The following is a 20195-nucleotide window of genomic DNA, read 5'->3' as shown; positions in this document are numbered from 1 at the left end:
TCTGTCAAATAAATAAATAAAATCTTAAAAAAAGAAAGAAAGAAATTATCTTAAACTTTTTAACATTTATAATTCAGTACCAATTGTGAGTCAGTTTTTGAACTGGGCCTTTGCATGTCCTAGCTCTTTGGTCCTCTTGCCCTAGTCCTCAACCCTTTTAAATAAACTGTCACATATTCTTCTGCCTTCCTATCCAAGGACTATAAAACTTTTCTGTAAAATATCAAAAACTATTTGAGGAGGAGGGAGCCGAAGGAGAGAGAGAGAAAGAGAGAGAGAATCTTAAGAAAGCTCCATACCCATCACAGAGCCCAGCTTGTTGACCCAGTCTCGCCATCCTGAGACCATGACCTGGGCTAAAATTAAAAAGAGTCAGACGCTCAACTGACTGAGCCACCAAGGTGCCCCTAGAAACTAAACTATTTATAGTTATTCCTTCTACAAATTCCCATTACTGGATGAATCTTGTTACTCATCTCTTATTAACTGATTATTAGATTCCCCATCTTGCTTTATATTCCAGGCTTTCACAACCTGAGGTACTCAACTACTACTTTACCAGTTTCACACTTATGTCTCCCTACCATATTCTTTCCACTTTGTCTTTTGAAATCTCTATTTGAGGGGAAGAGACGGACTTCATATTCTTCTTTGAAGAATGCTGTCTCTACTCTTATGAACATGGAGACATAAGTGAAACCTGGATAATTCCCACCACACCCCAATTTCCCCACTCCCCTTGGCTGTAGAGCAGAAGCTGGCAAACTTTTCCCCTAAGGGCCAGATAGTAAATATTTTGGCTTTGCAGGCCATGTGATCTCTGTTGCAGCTACTCAGCATACCAATGTAGAACAAAAACAGCCCTAGACAATACATAAGCAAATGGGTGTGGCTCAGATCCAACAAAAAATTAAAAACAACAACAACAACAAAAACACTTTATCCCCCCCCAAAAAAAGGCAGCTGGCCAGATCCCACAAATCATACTGTGCTAAACCGTTCTACAGGAGAACCTCAATTTTTCATTTACTGAGTACCACCTAGAGTGGAGAAAATAGTCCTCTTGCTTTCCATTTCTAGCTGCAATCATTATTCCTCTACTGTCATAAAACTATCCTGTGAGGTTTGTACCCTCCAAACCCTGCTGCCTTTTGGTCATCTTTAATACAATGATCTCCTGGTCACTGCTCACATATTCAGTGAGATCTCTCATAAGAATTCATTGACAAATATACAGTTATGCTCAGGAGAAGATACCATTCTTCGATATTTTTTTTAAGATTTTATTTATTTATTTGACAGAGAGAGATCACAAGCAGGCAGAGAGGCAGGCAGAGAGAGAGGAGGAAGCTCCCTGCTGAGCAGAGAACCCGATGCGGGGCTCGATCCCAGGACCCTGAGATCATGACCTGAGCCGAAGGCAGCTGCTTAACTCACTGAGCCACCCAGGTGCCCCCCATTCTTCGATCTTAATATCCATAATCTTGGAATCATTTTTGGTGATTTGATGAAGTCAACCCTTTAGATGATTATCAAGCACGAAGAACCTTTCTCCACTGTGGGAATGTTCCATTCTACTCCATTTTAAACCCATACCCATGGCTCTATTCCATCCCTGAAATTTCACACAGTATTCTATTCTGAGACTAAAATATCCTACCCTTCTTTCTCACTCCCTTATTCTCATTTGCTTTTTAGACTATTTAAGATCCCTACTCAGTTTCTTAAATTACCTTGTCCTTCATGGTTCTCCTCCCTTCCTGATCTATGCCAGCCTACATGAATTTTTATTTTTATATACACTTTTATTATTCATACATTATTACCATGTGGTTTTCCATCTTAGCCATCCAGCAACCTGTACTACTGTTTCTTTACCTGGCTTGTTGAGCTCTACCAAAATGGATCATGCAGACATGCAGATCAGTACATCAGTACTACTATAGATCCAGGACATTCCCAAGTGGTTAACTCTGATCGCTTCCTAACCATTTCCTAGAAGCTTTTCTGTTTTGTTTTGTTGTTGTTGTTGTGTTGTTGTTGCTGTTGTTGTTTTTAAGATTTATTTAGTGAGTGCAGGTAGGGGGAGGGTCAGAGGGAGACAATCTCAAACACACCTCGCTGAGTGCCAAGTCTGATGTGGGGCTTGATTGTACATCCCATGAGACCATGACCTGAGCCAAAACCAAGAGTCAGACCGTAACTAAGTGAGTCATCCAGGTCCCCCAAAGCTTTTCCAGTTTTTTACCTCTTAGCCTTAGATTTTAAACTACCACTGTTACCTTCACTTCTATAAATGACTTTGTTTCCTACTCTATCTATGAGAGTCAAGCCATCAAGTGAGAACTTTCCTACTTCCTTTCTTTTTACCTGCAAACATTAGCACACTTGTGCTTTCCTCCTAGTTTAGTAAAATATATTTTATCTGTGGTCCAAGAATAATTTCCCTTTCTGTTTTAGAACCTGTTACTTCTCTCTGTCTTTAACTCTTCCTCTTCCTCTTCAGTGGCTTATCTCTTAACATATCAAGTTATTCCATTTTCTCCCATCTTATATCATAGTAATAATAAATACCTCCTTTGATCCCTAATTCTGTATATTGGTATTTCTCTTTTTTATATACACATTGAGCCTCTTAAAAAAAAAAAAAAAAAAAAAAAACAGTTACTTTCACTACTTCCTAACCTTTTATTTCACTCCAGTATAATCTGATTTCTGTTCTCACCATTCTGTTGAAGGTTGCCTAGCCAGTTATCTTTTTTCTTAATTTTATTTGAATATGCTGGCATTTATGACTATTGAAAACACCCTTATTCTTTTTTTTTTTTTTTTAAGATTTCATTTATTTATTTGACACAGAGAGAGAGATCACAAGTAGGCAGAGAGGCAGGCGTGGGGGTGGGAGAAGCAGGCTCCCCACTGAGCAGAGAGCCAGATGAGGGGCTCGATCCTAGGACCCTGAGATCATGACCTGAGATGAAGACAGAGGCTTAACCCACTGAGCCACCCAGGTGCCCTGAAAATACCCTTATTTTGAAATACTTTCCTACCTCCCATTCTGTATCAGCCTTTCCTGGTTTTCTTTAATGTTGGCTCTCTGCTTCCAACACAGATTTCTTTTCTCTCCTTGTGCCTTAAATAGAGATGTTCTTGGACTCCATCTTCTGTCGTCTGCTCTCACTCTATACATTCTTCTTTGACAGTATCATTTCATATCCATCTTCACCATCGGTAGCTCAAATATGTATCTCTAGTTCAGTCCTCTAGCTGTATTCTAGACTGATACGTCCAGTTCTAAGCACATTTACTTAGATGGTTCATGGTTATCTACCTCAAATGCAGTGTTTTCAGATACCTCACCTTTCCCTTCAGATTAATTTCTCTTCATTCCACAACTACCACCATCTGCCCAGCCAAAAACTTCAAAGTTGTTCTTTAGACTCCTCTTTTCAATATCCCCACACACATCTGCTTAGTTACTAAGCCCTGAAACATTCTGCCTTTTTTTTAATAGCTCACAGAGTCTTCTCTTTCTTTTCTTTGTCCCACTGCCTTAGGTCAACCACAGATTATTGCTGTGGCCTCCAAACTGATTATTTGTCCTCCAAACTGGTTACTCTCCTCCCATCTCATTTCCTCATTAGATAAAATTATCTTCTAAAAATTAAATCAGACCATATTGCTCCTGTTTGAAAATCTTTTCATGGTGTGTTGTGGCTTTCAAGATGGTTTAAATTCCATGGCTTAGGGCATCACATCCTTTAAAATCTGGTTCCTGATTCTTTTACTGATTTCAAATCCTACTCTGCCCAGGCACACATCCTTTGCTTTAGATATGCCGTGCGCTATATGCTTGCATTCATCCATGCTTTCTCTACCACCATTCCTCCCCATGTGTTTACTCATCTGTATAGAACCAGTTCTCTCCATCTTCTAAAATTAGACACCATCTGCTATTAAAAGCTTTCTTGAGTCCTTCTCTGATTTAATGCTCCTCTACTCTCAGAGTACCCAGTAGATTGCCCAGTATTCATGTTTATATCCTAGATCTTACACCTCCAAACTGAGCTCATTAATGAATTCCAATCTTCATTTGCATGCTAGACATCTCTACTTACATATGAGACATATGTCTAAACCTGAATATATTGTCTCCTTTTACTAACTCTTTTTTCATTATTTTTTAATGGTACTCTGTCTTCTAAATTACGTAGTTTGAAATACTTCGATGTCATCTTTAATCCCTCTTCTTTGCATTCTACTTCCCAAGATTGTTAATATTATAACTGATCTCTCATGGCATTATATATGAACCTCTTTTACCATACCTGCTATGGTTTATCTCATATAATCATTTTTATGCACCTTAACCTCCTTTCCAGTAGTAGGATCCATTTGTGACAGCACATTCCTACTCCCCACATAAACACTCAGTATTTACTATAGTTTTCCCCCTTACTAGGTGTTTGGTATAAACTTGTTGCATCAGCAAACGATTTTTTTCAAACATTTTCCATGTCCAAAATCAGGTCAATATTATATGGTATGCCAAAAATCAAACCTATATATTTGGTGACTGATAATTCCAAACTGGAAGTGACTTGAACTTGTAACTTAAGCCCTGGCCATTTAAATCTATTTTTTGTCTATATTCTCATCACCCATGTCCTCCATTCTGCTTTTGAAACATTTGATGTAAACACTGGATAGATTTACTAATTGAATAATGCCCACTTCAATTGAGTGCTGTATAAGCTTTTTCAGGATTCTGCCTTAAATGTTGTCATTAACGTGAGAAAGAGATGCTGGAATGATTATTTCATGTACTGTCTGTTATTAGAATCAGTGAAAGAAACATTCTTTTATAGGTCAAGTTTTATGTTTTGTTTCTAAGAGTACAAAGCAACAATAAGTTACATATAGTGCACAGAAATATTTATTTGATTCACTAATATATAAGATATGCCTACAAAGCAAATAGAGTATATAGTTCTCACATGGGAAAAACTTACTGACACTAACTAGAACTATTGTGTTCTAGGTATATGAAGTTTGTACTACTGCTGTTAACAGACTAGAAAATAAAGGAAAGGCAAAACTCTATAAATGTTCCCTGGAGTCTGTGTATTTATACTGTATTTTATGAAGTAAAATTAGCAAAAGGAATAGTAGCCACATAAGAAAATAAAATCACTAAAGAAGGCATAAATAAAATTTTACTATAAAAATTCTATAATCCATGGCTTTCCCTATTTGTATTATTTCTAATTATTGATAGATGTGAGTAGATCGTTTGCACTTGAGTTATTTCTTGCCTTAGAATCACAGCAAGACTTGTTCATACCTTCCTTCCAGTTGTACCAGCCCAGTAACTGTTTAAGAGCCAGACTTTAAATCGCAAGTAGATTATTAGTCTTAGCTGAAAAACTGAGTAGGACACTTAATCTAAATAGACTTCAGTTTCTTCCTTGGTAAAATGGGAATAATAGTATCTTCTTCACAAGACTATGAAAGGATTAAATGAGATAATGCATGTGAAACAATTACCGTTTTGAATAGCACAAAACTCAATAAATGTTAGATGGTAAAAATAGCTCTAAACGAAGAGATGCCTGAACTAAAATGATAGTAGTAATTTAGATTATAGAAATTTGCTTTCACATTACTATCACAAATCTGTTGTAGGAAATTTTTATGACAGAACTATTAAAAATACTGACTATAAAAAATTACTCAAATGACATATTCAAATTATATTTATGTTTCAAGATTTCTACTTGTACTCAAATATGAGTCTTTTAGTATGCATCTGAACTGAATTAACATGAAAGAATACAGTTTTCTAATAATTATGAGCAACGCATTAGATAATACTAAAGTATAATAATAAATAACAATAGCCAACACACATATGGCACTTAACTATAATCCAGGTACTAAGCATGTTATACATATTAGTTTATTTAATCTTAGTAAGAATATTATTGCCCCATATTGCAGGTTAGGACCCCAAAACATAGAAAAGCTGAGTAACTTGTCTCGAGTCATAAAGCTAGTAAGCAATTATGCGTGTTCCAGTCATGTCATGTTTAGCCATTACTGCACATTTTCAGGAACTTTAGATGCTGTTTCTAATTGCCGTTTTAAATACCAACAAATGATCACTAATTGATTTTTAAATTATCACAGAGATAGAGCAATTTTCTATTGAGCTATGCTTTTCCCCGGTTTATTCTGTTTTGTTTTTTGAGGGATTTTTTTTCATCTAGAAAATTATGAGAAATGAGTGGTCAGTTCCTACACCTGTGTATGTATTTGCATGTGTGTGTACACACACACACATATATCATTATATAATAAATATAAATATATAATAATTTATAATTTTAATGTTGTAATTAATTTATTTACTAAGTAAATATATTTGGAGTCACATCAGAAAGATAAATAAAATAGGAAAACATAAAGCAACATTTACTTAACTGATAGGCTAGCCTCAAGGGTTTTTTTTTTTTATTTTTTTTAAGATTTTATTTATTTATTTGAGAGAGGGAGCACAAGTGGGGATGGGGTTGCAAGGAGAGGGAGAAGCAGACTCCTTGCTGAGCAGGAAGCCCTGTGCGGGGTTGGATCCCAGGACCCCAACCAAGATCATGACCTGTGCAAAGGCAGATGATTAACCAACTGAGCCACCCAGTGCTCCTCTCAGGTTATTTTTAAATAATCAAAAGCCCTAGTGATAGTTTCTCTTTTGTATTTTACTCTATGTATTTAAAAAAAATACTTTCTATAATTTACTTTTATTTTATATTTTACTGATAAATCTATGAAGTTTCAGATATCCTTGTTTAATTATTGCTTCTGTTTCTTCTGAACAGCGAATTTCCTGCTCTTTTGGGAAAGCCTAAAATAACCCATCTGAGGCAAACTCCAACCTACTATTTTCCTTTTTTTATTTAAGCAAAGTCCCCAACCTGTGGGTCTTCCTTTTCAAAGTCTTCTTCTCTGCAATGTATCATTACATTGCAGTAATGAAGTTAGTAACTTCCCTTAATTAAAAGCTGTTTATTATTTTAGAATTAAGCATTTTGGGGCACCTGGGTGGCTGTCATTAAGCATCTGCCTTCGGCTCAGGTCATGATCCCAAGGTCCTAAGATTGAGCCCCACATTGGACTCCCTACTTAGCGGGAAGCGTGCTTCTCCCTCTCCCACTTCCCCTGCTTGTGTTCCCTCTCTTCCTGTCTCTCTCTCTGTCAAATAAATAAATAAAGCATTTTTAAAAAACAAATAAAATTTAAGAAGCATTTAAAGGCATAAAATAATTTATATGATTTCTAAAACAATTGAGAAATGTTATATTTTTTTAAAAATCATATATTTATTAAGTAAGCCTTTTTTTTGTTTGATGAACACAAAAGATCTAGTAAAGTGTTAAGGAAATGTTACTTTTCAGAGGAAATTATCTGTTTTGATTAAGGTGTTACGATCATAAACATTGATTAAATTTTATAGCAACTTTTGACCAAAAAACCTTATTGTTTGCATTCTACAGATTACCAGTATAGTTATGGCATACTAGTGTCTCAGTATTGAATATCAAAAGAAAGAAAGAGGAAGGAACTAAAATAACATAGAAAGTAAAATGTGTATTATGCATAGATTTGGTGACACCAGTGATGGACTAGTCAAGATTACATAAAGAGAAAGATCATGGGCATTCTTGCATTATATAACGAGGGCTTAAAAATAGCCAAATGAAAATCTGTTCATTGTTGGAATTGCAGAAACAAAATATTCTTATTTTAAGATTTTCCCCAAAACACCTGCTTAGCATCTCTTTACCAGCTATTGAGTTCTGACTAAGAAAATATAATAATTAAAGAAATCTCCTGCTGTGCTACTATGGCACAAGATAATCTTTTCTCCCAGCAGATTACAGAGGTGTTTAATAATAGTTATCAATTGATATGCAAGTTACATTTGTATTTTGTTTTTGAAAATGTAGGAAAGAATCCGCATCAGCTAACATTTGGGGAAGCAAATTCTTTCAAATGTATTTAAAATAAATGAGTAAAACAAGAATAGCCTAATATTTCTTAGTATGTGTCAATTTTAAAAGTACAGGGTTTTCTTTACCTCAGCACTATTGACATTCTGGGCTAGATAGTTCCTTGTCATCAGAGGTTGTCTTGTGCATTGTAAGATATTTAGTAGCATCCCTAGACTTTACCAACTAAATACCAGTAACACACACCACCCTCCATGCCTTTATCCCCACATGCCCCCTGGTGTGACAACAAAAATGTCATTAGACACTGCTTAATGTCCCTTACGGTGCAAAGCCACCAGTTTAGAACTACTGCTTGAGCCAATTCCAGAGAGTAAACAGAAAATGAGTCAGTATGAATTGCTTTAAAACTCATTAAAATTTTTAGGAAAAAAATGGGTTGCCAGAAGTATCAGGAAGACTAAGATAATGAAGATGAACGTTACTATACCATGACAATGTTCAGGCATAAGTTATATTGTTATACAGTCCAGAATAATATTGAAGATTTACTTTAACCTTTTTCTTGGTACATGAAAAGTAACTAATATATTCAGAAATTTTTTAGCTAAACTATTTCATTCTGTAATGGGGAACTATTGTTTTCCTAAGTTAGAGGTAACTTTTCAACCTAGAATTAGCCATTTCAAGGGCTGAGTGAAGTACTAACCCAAGGGGCAGTTAACTAGATCATCTTTGAGCAGGTGGAATACGTAGGGGCAGCGAAGGTAACTTGGAATATAAGAGTCCCAGTAAAGACTTCAGACACTTTCATTTGCTAGACTTCAGTATAGATGAAGTACTTTTATAATTCCCACCAGCACCCCTGGAGTTGTTTCACTTTGAGTTTCTGCCCTCACTAGCCAACAATGCTAGATAGGAATTAAAACCAAAAGATTCAAAAAGAGTTATAGTCTATTGAACTAAATTGGTTCTTTGCTAATACAGAAAGCAAACTTTCCATGCAGAAGCACAATATTAGAATTAATACCTTGTTGAAGACCTGATACTAAAATTAGACTACTGAATTTAAAATGTATTTTTAAAGTATAATACTGTCTTAGAAATCACATTTAGAAATGACAGTATATTTATATCAGTGTCAAGATCTTCGATTTTATTTTTTTCATCATCGTGGAATCTGAGAATTAAAGATTTTCTTAGAAATCCCTCATCTGGGACGCCTGGGTGGCTCAGTGGGTTAAGCCAGTCTCAGGGTCCTGGGATCAACACACTCCCACCCCCCCACCCCCCATCCCCTGCCTGCCTCTCTGCCTACTTGTGATCTCTGTCTGTCAAATAAATAAAATCTTCAAAAAAAAAAAAGAAGAAAGAAAGAAATCCCCTCCTCTAATCTTTATTGAATTTGCCTATTTCCGTTCCACCAAGCTGCCTGAACCTGCAGAGACACAGACACTTCCCTCATGGAGCTCAGCCTGAAGCACTGATTCTCAACCCAAGTGTCATTTCCTTGTAGAAGCATGTCAGAATTTCTGCAAGGAGCTATTGTTTTGAAAAATATATTTAATATAACTTTTTAATGTAATGCCTATTATTCTTACAATATATACTATAGAAATAAAGCAGTGCCAAGAAATGGGGTGGTCATTGCAAAGGAGTATAAAGTCCAAGAACAGGTTCATTGATTTTTTTTTTTAAATAAGAGATATTACAGTATTTTGCGTATTAATAAGAATGGCCCATACAAATGAGAAAATTGATGATACAAGAGAAGGATGGGACTCCTAGAGTCATGTCCTTAACTAGGCAGGAGGGAATGGCCCCCAGCATTCTAGTGAAAAGGGCTGGCCTAGGGTGAGAACATGGACAGCTCATCCATAGAAGAACAAAGGCAGAACATGAAGCTATAGTATGGTAGGTTGGTTTAGTTAAGGTGGGAGTATGTGGAAGTTCTTTTCTGATTCTTCTATATTGTCAGTGAAATAGGAAGCAAGGTCATAAGGTCAGTAAAGGGGGGATAGAAGATGCTGGCCGTTTGAGGAAAAATAGTCATTTAGGAAAGTACAAAAATGTTGCCTAGCAAGGCTGCCACAGCGTGTGCACTGCACAGCTCCAAGGAGTGTTATTCGTGTCGACTGTAATATGAATGGAGTTGTGCAGTATGCCAGCCCTTTATGGAGAACACAAATATACATCTGAAAGATAAATGAAAAAGCCAACTGTGCTGTTACATAAGCTGGTTTCTTGCAGCTTGGGATAAAATTTCAGTGAACAGTATCATACTTAAATTCAAAAAGCACAGTACTGGGGCACCTGGGTGGCTCAGTGGGTTAAGCCACTGCCTTTGGCTCAGGTCATGATCTCAGGGTCCTGGGATCGAGTCCCGCATCGGGCTCTCTGCTCAGCAGGGAGCCTGCTTCCCTCTCTCTCTCTGCCTGCCTCTCAGTCTACTTGTGATTTCTCTCTGTCAAATAAATAAATAAAATCTTTAAAAAAAAAAAAAAAAAAAAAGCACAGTACCAGGGCACCTGCATGGCCCAGTCGGTTGATCTTGGGATCCTGGGGTGGAGCCCAGGGTTGGGCTCCCCACTCAGCAGGTTGTCTGCTTCTCCTTCTTCTTCTGCTCCTTCTCCTGCTCCTGTTCTCTCTCTATCTCTCTCTCTCTCTCAAATAAATAAATAAAATCTTACCAAAAAAAAAAAAAGCACCTAGAACAACTTGGGCAGAAGAAAAGATGATGTACTGTAGGACAGTGGCTTTCACATTGTTAACTTGTTTACCCCTTAAAAGAATTTTGAGAAGGTATGTACCCCTTGTAAAATTTTAGGGTGACACCTAAAAATATTTTCTATAATTTTTTTTAAAGATTTTATTTATTTATTTGAGAGAGAGACAGTGAGAGAGAGCATGAGAGAGGAGAAGGTCAGAGGAAGAAGCAGACTCCCCATGGAGCTGGGAGCCTGATGTGGGACTTGATCCCGGGACTCCGGGATCATGACCTGAGCCAAAGGCAGTCGTCCAACCAACTGAGCCAACCAGGCATCCCCTATTTTCTATAATTTGAAAGAATGGCAAAGGATACATTTTCTGACCTTTCAGGTAGTACATATTTGCTATAATTATATTTTCATAAAAACATAAAACAACTCATTCATTTGAGGTTACAGATTTAGGCCATTTAATTCATAGAAAATACGTGCCGTAAAATCTAATTGACAAAGCTGATTCTTATTGTCAATAGTTAGGTTAAACTTTTTGTCAGCAAATGTTAGATTTCATTCATATTTTGCTTTATTCTCCCAGAGAATTTTATACCTGAAGCCATACACCATAATAACATCTGAAAGAGATTGGAAAAATACCTTTCTCTGATAAAGTGGGAGGACAAGTCATTTTTAGGAAAGCACTCATACAGAAGTTGGGATCTAGAATTCAGTTCCCTTAAAAGCTATACATGCCCATCCTCACCATCTAACGGGTTTTTTTTTTAATTGTAGTATAATTAACATATAGTGTCGTATTAGTTTCAAGTATGGAAAGTCTTTACCCCTGAAGGTAAGTATGTACCAGTAAGACCTCTGCTCTAGGACATATAGATGATTCCCAGAGTAACTAATGTTACATTGGTGTCAAATGATGCCAAAAGTAGAATTCATTGTCACATGAAATGTGAGAATGAAGGGCAAAAATCAATTTTTCTTAATATGTTTCTAAAATTTTTTAAATATGTTTGCATAATTGTATATTATAGGCATTTGATTATTCCACTCGTATCCCTAGAATTTTATATATCTGTATTGCCACAAAGTGTTACCTTCTCATTAAGAAAAAAGGAGAATAGCCTTATTTGTGACATAGAGGGTATAAACAGCCTCACCTGCCTGAATGTGGATCTAGGATCTCTCATTATTAGGATCCTAAGTTCCAAGAGAGAAATGGGCATCTACAAAGACTTCCTATATTCTGGATCCACGGTAGTCTCCACAATTGGCCTGTCTCTAAGATAGAATTTGAATTTTGAAAGGCAAAAGTATCAAAATTTTACTCTGGAATATTCAGAACAAAATTATATGCCCTAAACTAAACACACCGATTCTAATATATTATCATTATTGGTTTGTATCATATTTAATAACCACATGAATTTCTTATTTTTTATATATTAGTTATTTACTTATTATCAGAGCTACAAAGTGAAATTAGAACATTACTGGTATTAAAGTAGTCAAGAACCGGGCTTCAGTACTTAAGTGAATTAATTCAAAGTATCACAAGCCCTAAATTCACCTACTTTACCAAAATATAAAAATAGAGGGACCTGACTAAAGTCTGTAGATGGATCACAAAACCCATTATTATTATTATTGAAAAGTCATAAGTGTATATGCTCTTGACATCATACTTAAATAAAAAGAAAATAATAATAGCTAGGCAAGGGTCAAATGAAAATTTAAAAAGTCAGCTTCAAATGATTTCAGGTAGGGTGTTTTGTTTGTTTTTATGAATAAGTATTGTTTTGTTTCTTTGGGAAAAACTATATATTAAGGAATATCCTTTAGAAAGTAAGAAAGTTATAAAATACTTCCTATAGAACTTTAGCCCACATATCTAATCTCACTCATGCCCCCACACCTTTACATCACAATCCTTGCCAAGCATACATTTCTTATACCAGCACACAAACTACATAGGAGGTTTTTTTTTAGAGAGTATATAAAAATTTGAAGAAAGAATTCATCAGATGTAAAAAGCCATAAGTTTATGGCACCTGGGTGGTTCAGTCAGTGGACCATGGGACTCTTGGTTTCTGCCCAGGTTGTCAGATCAAGCCCCTTCACAGCCCCCACCCTCATGGAGTCTGCTGCTCCCTCTCCCTCTTCCCCTTCCCCTTCCCCTGTGTGTGCACAGCCTCTCTCTCTCTCCCTCTCGGATAAATAAAGATACTACTTATTTATTTATTTATTCGAGAGGGAGAGAGCATGACAGACAGAGAGGGAGAGGCAGATTCCTTGCAGAACAGGAAGGCAGGAGGCGCAGCTCCATCCCAGGACTCTGAGATCATGACCTGAGCCAAAGTAAGATGCTTATCAGACTGAGCCCACCAGGTGCCCCATAAGTAAATAAAATCTTCTTTAAAAAGCCAAAAACTTAGTACTACTGCGGAAATAAAAATTTCCAGTAACTTAATATACTAATTAAGTTATTTTTAATCTGGTTGCATTGTAATTCATTATTTTTCTTCATAGGGCTTCATTATTTCAAAAATGTTGTGCTAGTGGGATCTCTACAGGATCGCTATGTTCCTTACCATTCTGCCCGCATTGAAATGTGTAAAACGGCTTTGAAGGACAAACAGTCAGGTAACTAAGTGAATTAAAAGTATTTCATCTCCATTTCTCTGACAGTGCATCCCATTGTGGTTGTATTTTTATTTTACCAGTTACAAATGAAGTTAAAACTTTTTTCATGTTTGTTGACCTCTTTTTTTAATTCTTTGAAATGCCTGCTTATGACTTCGAATCATTGTTTGATATGGAGTTATTTATCTGTTTCTCAATAAAATTCTCTCTATATTCAAAAAATATATATCAAACAGTTCTAACTACACATGAGCTTTTTCCCAAGTTTTTCTTGTAGTCACTTTCTCTCTTCTTTTTCATCTTTCTTTTTACTCTATTTTCCACCCACCAATATTAACAGCTATCCTTCCTCTCTTTTTCTTCCTTCCTTTTCTCCTGGCATATGAGATGATTTTGCCAATGAAACAGTCATTCCCATTAAAGAGTTCTTTTTCCTAATTATAAAGGCTGTCCATTTTGCTGCCTCAAAAGTAATCTGTAATTTGATTTCTTCTGGATTATCGGGATTGGTAATTATGGTAGTGATCAGGCTGCATGTTCTGCTCTATCTTGCTTTAGTCAAAGATGGCAGCAAAGACTTACCCCACTTTAATAAAGTAATAAAGATTTTATATATTTATTCTCTTGCTCTTTTTGAATTAACAAAAGAAATTTAAATCACAGCTATTTAAAGCCAGAAGGAGACTTGAGTTCTATTTGCTTATTTTATAATTGAGGCCCAGAGATGCTAAGTGGCTGATCTAAAGTCACTGGTGATTAATTAATTACAGGCGTAGAGCAAGAACTTGGGTGTCCTACCTTCCTGTACTTGTTCAGTTCCTTTTTTGGAATGAGGCTGGTTTTTAAACAAACTCTTAATCCTTTGCTTCTTTCCACATTTTAACAGTGAACAGCTTCAGGTTCAGGGAATCTCTCTTATACACATTTGTATTGACATCGTCTAGTATGTTGCCTGGCACATAGTAGATAGTCTAGTCATTTGATAATTCTCTTTTCTTAGTATTTTATGACATTAGAATAACCTTTTTTTCCCCTTAACTTCTGTTCTAGCAAGGGACTTAGAGAAAAATTCAGAGGAGATTTAACCTTCAGATGGGTCACAGAAACTAGAGAAATGTGCTTTGTTTTAACAGAGATTCTGTGCCAGTGGGAGACAGGGGAAATCTAATAAAGACAGGTTTGGACTTCTTCCTATGTAAAAAATATTTTTCAAACAGCATGGAACCAGAAATCCAGCTTGAATAACAGTGAAAATTAAAAGAAGGAGGTGGGAGTTAAAAGTTTTCTATGAATCTATGTGATGTTAATGTCTCTCTTAATTGCCTCTCTCTCCTTTCTCTGAATGTTCTTCACTTTTCCTTTCTCATGATTCCACAGGAATAAACCCTGCCTCTCCTCAGATATTTGATACTTTCCTCCCTAAAACTCACAGGTTCATGGATATGTGTTAGTGCTCATCTATGATAATATTAGCAATGCATAAGCATTAAAAACTATTTTGCCCCTTATAAGACAGTTTGTACGTTATGTATATCTAAACTTCATCTTTTATACTGTGAATGACCTCAATAAATTCATTGTAAGAATTAGCCAAAAAAAGGGAAAGAAAAGCACAATTTTGGAATTACAAGCAGAATCAACATTAAATAAACCCTTAGACCGAAAAAAAGATCTTGTTTGATCTTTGAGTCAAACTCACGTTGTTCTTCTGACTGTAGGAAGTTGCTGTTTTTTCTCAGAATAATGCAGAAATATGTGGAATACTGTTGAATGCCACATAAACGTTCTTAAAGTACTTGCTATCGGTTCAAGTTTTAAAAGTTATAAAAGGCAAAATGTCTTTTTTTTTTAAATATCGTTGACATATTGTTACCTTATTTTCAGGTGTACAAGATAGTGGTTCAGCTTTTCTATACATTACACTATACTCATCACAAGTGTAGTCACCATCTGTCACCATACAATACTGTTAGAGTATCACTGAACATTCTCCATACTGTGTAAAAGGCAGAATGTCTTAGCATGGCTACCTTATTTTCATCATGATTTAACAAGTCATAAGTGACTTAATATTGAATAAAACTATTTGCTCTGTTATATCGATTGCTTTGATTAAAAGTATCAAATTAATAAGAATTTACAATAAATTTGATATTTTAACTTGGCCAAATAATGTGGTTATTTATATTTTTTATAAAACAGTCTCAAAAATGGTAGTCCAAGAAAAAGAAAACCTTTTAAAAGGCATTCTTCTGCTTTAAATAGGAATAACATAACTAAATTTCATTAGTTATATGGAAGTTGGCATAGATTTTTTTTTTCAGTTACTCATGTTGAACTAATTTTCCTATTTTCTCTTTGTTCCATAGGACAGATCTATTCAGAAATGATCCACAACTTGCTTCGCCCAGTTCTGCAAAGCAAGGACTGTAATTTGGTTCGATATAATGTCATCAATGCATTGCCCAATACAGCTGATTCACTCATTGGGAGAGCTGCACATATAGCTGTTCTTGATTCAGAAATATTTTTAGAGAAATTCTTTCTGGTTGCTGCCCTTAAATATTTCCAATAGGATAAAAACACTGTTAGAGACTTGATAATTACCTCATTCAACAATGATTGAAACAATGTATTATATTAAACTGTAGATGCGGTTAAGTTCTAAGATATATTTATACCTTTTTATATGGAAGATAATTTATATCATCCATGTTTAGAGCTTTTTAAACATCAACTTTACTTTCTAGGTAATGTGGCTGTGCAATATTTTTTTAATTTTATCTTTTTACTTTTCTATTACTTTTTCATATATTTTGCTACATTAAGTATTTCAGTGAAACTTTAAGCCCATCTGTATATCTGATTGTTTATTATTGGCTTTCCACAATCCTTACATCAGACACATTATATTAGAGGCCATGTATTGCAAGAATAGCATGGGATTTTAAATTTTCTAGTATTGGGGTATTATTTAGTTAATTATAAATTTTACTTTTAACATTTTACTATGTTTTAACTGGAAATAAAATTATGGCTGCTAAAGTATATTTTTTGAAATCAACTCTAGCCCTGTCAAACCAGGTAGTTCATAAATGACAACGTTATAAAAGTTTTCTATAAAAGTCATTATTACTGTTGCTATTAAACATATGTCATGCATATTAAAATATATTTTCTATGGTGATTTCAACATTATTTCTCATATTGACTTTTATTACTGGAACTTTTTCATGTTCATGTTAGCAGCATCCAGAAGTTTTTGAATGTTTGCCCTCTGCTTTGATTTAGTTGGAATTTTGCTACATTTAGTAGTGTTGCTTGAACTTTCTGACTACATTTCTTCAACTTTTTTCATGTATTTTTCTCGTATGTACATAATAATTGAGTGTTGAAATTTATGAAATACTTTTATGAATTTAGATAATTTTTAAATATTGTTAAAATTTGTTGAACTAAAAAGTAATGTAAATAAAATAATTCATGTTAAAAATGGAACAAAATATTTACATGTTTGGTGATAGAGATGCAAATGTTTTTGATATATAGAGATGTTAAGTCTTTTGACTTTACTAAAGGTGCTGAATAGCATTAAATTCACTATTTTCCTTTCCTGTTTTACTTGTGAAAATAATAATGCACTAAGGGTGGGTAGGTCTGTTTGCATTTGCGAGTTGTGATGGACAGAGGTTTTTGTAAGGATGTGTTGTATAATTGATGCATGTTTTATTTTTAACATTGTGTTATTGCCTCTGATGTTAATAAATGAACAAATGACTATCTAGAGGAACAGCTAAAACACTTGCTTATTTTCAGAATGCTGGGGTGTATTTTTATTTATAATTGGATAGACTGTGTTAATTAATTGTAAGACCAGCATGATTATATAACTTACAGCCTTTGTATTTTTATAATTTATGTCTTTTGCATATATTAAGTAGTTAAAAGGTATTTCATTGGCTCTCCATAATTCTTTACTTTGTAAAAGTATTTGAAAATCTAATGAATTAACTAAGCAATAATATACCAAGTGCATTATAACTGGAAAATGTAAATATATGCATTAACCACCACATATTTTTGCCACACACATTTTTCATCTTCACATACCTTGACCCTGAGTTTGAAATATGCTTATCCTAAGTTTGAATAATCTTCCAGGTTTATCAGAGGATTCATTCATACTCATAATCATGTAATTGTATTTGAGGGTAAATTGTGCTTATAATCATAGTTGGTTGATTGGTTGTTGGTTATTTTAACAGTTTTTAGAAGCACATCAATGATCATGGTTTAAAATCTACCAGATTTCACTTTTATTTGCCAGGGAAACTATCATACGTTATTCACCTTCAAATCCGGATTGCAGGAATGGGGTTCTGAGGAAAAGGGGATGTGATTGTCTGAAACAGTATAATTGACTTTTAGAGACTCTCATTAAAGTATATACCCATATGAATTCTTCTTAAAAACAACAACAACAAAACAATTATGATTAAGTAAAGCAGAAAAATAGTTTAATGGAAGAAAATTAGGTAGTTCACAGAATTGCTGGAAATGCTGGAGAATGGACTTTGGAAAACAGACAGAAGCCAAGGGAAGCTAAATGACCAAAATCATAGCCAAGTTCTGACCTCAAGAAGAACTGGAAGCTTGTGTATATGTCTACTGTTAGTGGTGCCTCTGAAAATTAGATTCCAAACACTCCATATTCAAAGTCTGATGGGAATGTCCAGCTGACAAAGATTATTCTTGTGCCAGCACTGAGGCTGTCAGGCATCAAAGAGAGCAAGTATGGCTGACCTTTACAGCCTCCACAGTAGAAGATAGGACCATTTCTCTCACCAGATCCACCAAACACATGAAATGGTTTTGATGACTGAACACCAAATATAGAAACATCAGAGATCCACTGTAGTCCCGTCTCTTTCCAACATCTACCTATACCACTTCTACCATATTTACACATTTACATTATACTGACATAATACTATTATCCCTCATCCACTTTCAAGTCCACAATCTCCATGTGGTGTTCATTCCTCCTCTACTTGTGTAATGATCTTGTTTCAATAGTATGTAACCCATAGACAATACTGCCACCTAACCACAACTACCCCTATATATAATAATAGTATAAAATATGAAAGAAAAGGAATATTATTAAATATATAAGCATATGTATATACCAATGAGGAAGAAAATATAACTAGAGCAGGGCGTTGCCAACTTCCTTGCTGAGAATCACCTGAATTGCTTGTTAAAAATACAAATTCTGGGGCCCTATTACAGATGAACTGAAACAATAACCAGGAGAGGGTATGGGCAGCAGCATGCTTAGTCTGTCCCAAAGGCCTCTGATTTAAATTTGTAAAAAATTATGCTAAATACAGTCCTCCATTCTGCCACTGGCCATGAGGCCAGATGGTTATGACTTCTCACCACTGCCACTTACTCCGTTTCCCTTGTGTTCAACTAGTAACTTGGTGGATGAAATTTCTTTACCTAATGCTTGATCCAAGAATTTGAGGCTTGAGTGGTCTTGCCTATATATGGTTGCAGATGTTTGCTTAATTTTTATAATTCAGCATGGTATTATGAGGAGGTATTCCAGGAGAGAAGATATCCCAAGCTCTAATCAGACTCCTCTCCCTCCTCCCTTTTCTTCCATGGTCATTAGGGCCAATCACCCCAACTAGTGCCATAACTATTTTTTCTAACTCCTTACCTAGAGGAATGAACTAAAATGACCAGGTTATAATCCCAAACTCTAATGCAGAGAAAACATTGTATCCCCCTTATACCCTACTCTGACTACAAAAAAAAAAAAAAAAAAAAAAAAAAAAATGGTGCACCAACAGAATCTGGAATCATGGAGATTGATGGCAAGAGCAGTGAAGGGTCTAAGATTTTATCCTACTTGTAGGCTTGCTTGCTATAGTTAAATGAATGCTGACAGGAGACTCCCGGGTATAAAAGACATGATTATGGAAAAATAACCAGAACATCAGCATATTTGCACTTGTTCCTGGAGCCCCAATTCCCACAGTGATTGCCAGATGACACCTGTACACACAATGGGTTGCATCACGGGAGAAAAGTCCAGGGCCAGGGACCACGCATTTTTTGAGCAAGCAGCAAACAGGCCAGTCTCCTTTCCTCAAGGGAAATAGCAGTTAAATGGTAGTAATGCTGTATTTAAATGCCTATATGACTAACTACAGAAAGTGCTCAGTTTCAGGAGGTGGATAAGCCTTGAGCAATAATATACAGGAATGCAGGACCCTTGGCAGATTGTCCCTCCCCACAATAGAAAGCAAAATATATGGAAGGGTGTCCGATGTTACAAGATACTAGTCCTTCTAGTACTCTTTGGATCCTGTTATTCTGTCTGTAGAAGAGCTAATCACCAAAAATACGATTAAGTCACTGGGATCATATGCCAAATCCTTCAGGACAGCATCCCAAAGTGTATTTTCTCACCTTGTTCCAAAAGTAAAAAGTTTCGGTAGGGTTAACTACTTGCTTCTGGGCTCGTGGGATATATGATAAGGCTTGTTAATGCCACAGGCATCAATACTCTACATTTTTCACAGTAAAGTGAGTTCTTTGGTGAGAAGCAATGTTGTGTGGGATGCTATATAAGATGTACATACTATAAGGTATTCAGTAAGTCCACAGAAAAAATGTATAAAAGAAGCATAAGTCAAGGAAACCAATCCAAACACAGTATAATTGTCCCTCTACAACAAGTTGCTACTTCCTTCATTATAGTAGGATTCCGTTGTAATCAAACCTGCCACCCAGGCTGTGTAGTCCTATATCA

At 35.4% G+C, this 20195-nt stretch overlaps 1 protein-coding gene across 7 annotated transcripts in view; it reads left to right on the top strand.

Moving 5' to 3' along the window:
* FAM135A (family with sequence similarity 135 member A) overlaps positions 1-17153 on the top strand; it is a 131153-nt gene extending 114000 nt beyond the window's left edge. For all 7 annotated transcript variants that reach the window (XM_059400174.1, XM_059400170.1, XM_059400168.1 and 4 more), the window contains 2 exons: positions 13256-13369; positions 15739-17153. In XM_059400174.1, the coding sequence (XP_059256157.1) occupies positions 13256-13369; positions 15739-15944 (320 nt within the window). In that variant the 3' untranslated portion in view covers positions 15945-17153. The remainder of the gene's footprint in view (positions 1-13255; positions 13370-15738) is intronic.
* The last annotated feature ends 3042 nt before the right edge of the window (positions 17154-20195 follow it).

This window comes from Mustela nigripes, chromosome 5 (genome assembly GCF_022355385.1).
Source record: "Mustela nigripes isolate SB6536 chromosome 5, MUSNIG.SB6536, whole genome shotgun sequence".
Lineage (NCBI taxonomy): Eukaryota > Metazoa > Chordata > Mammalia > Carnivora > Mustelidae > Mustela > Mustela nigripes.
This window is presented reverse-complemented; position numbering and strand designations above follow the sequence as displayed.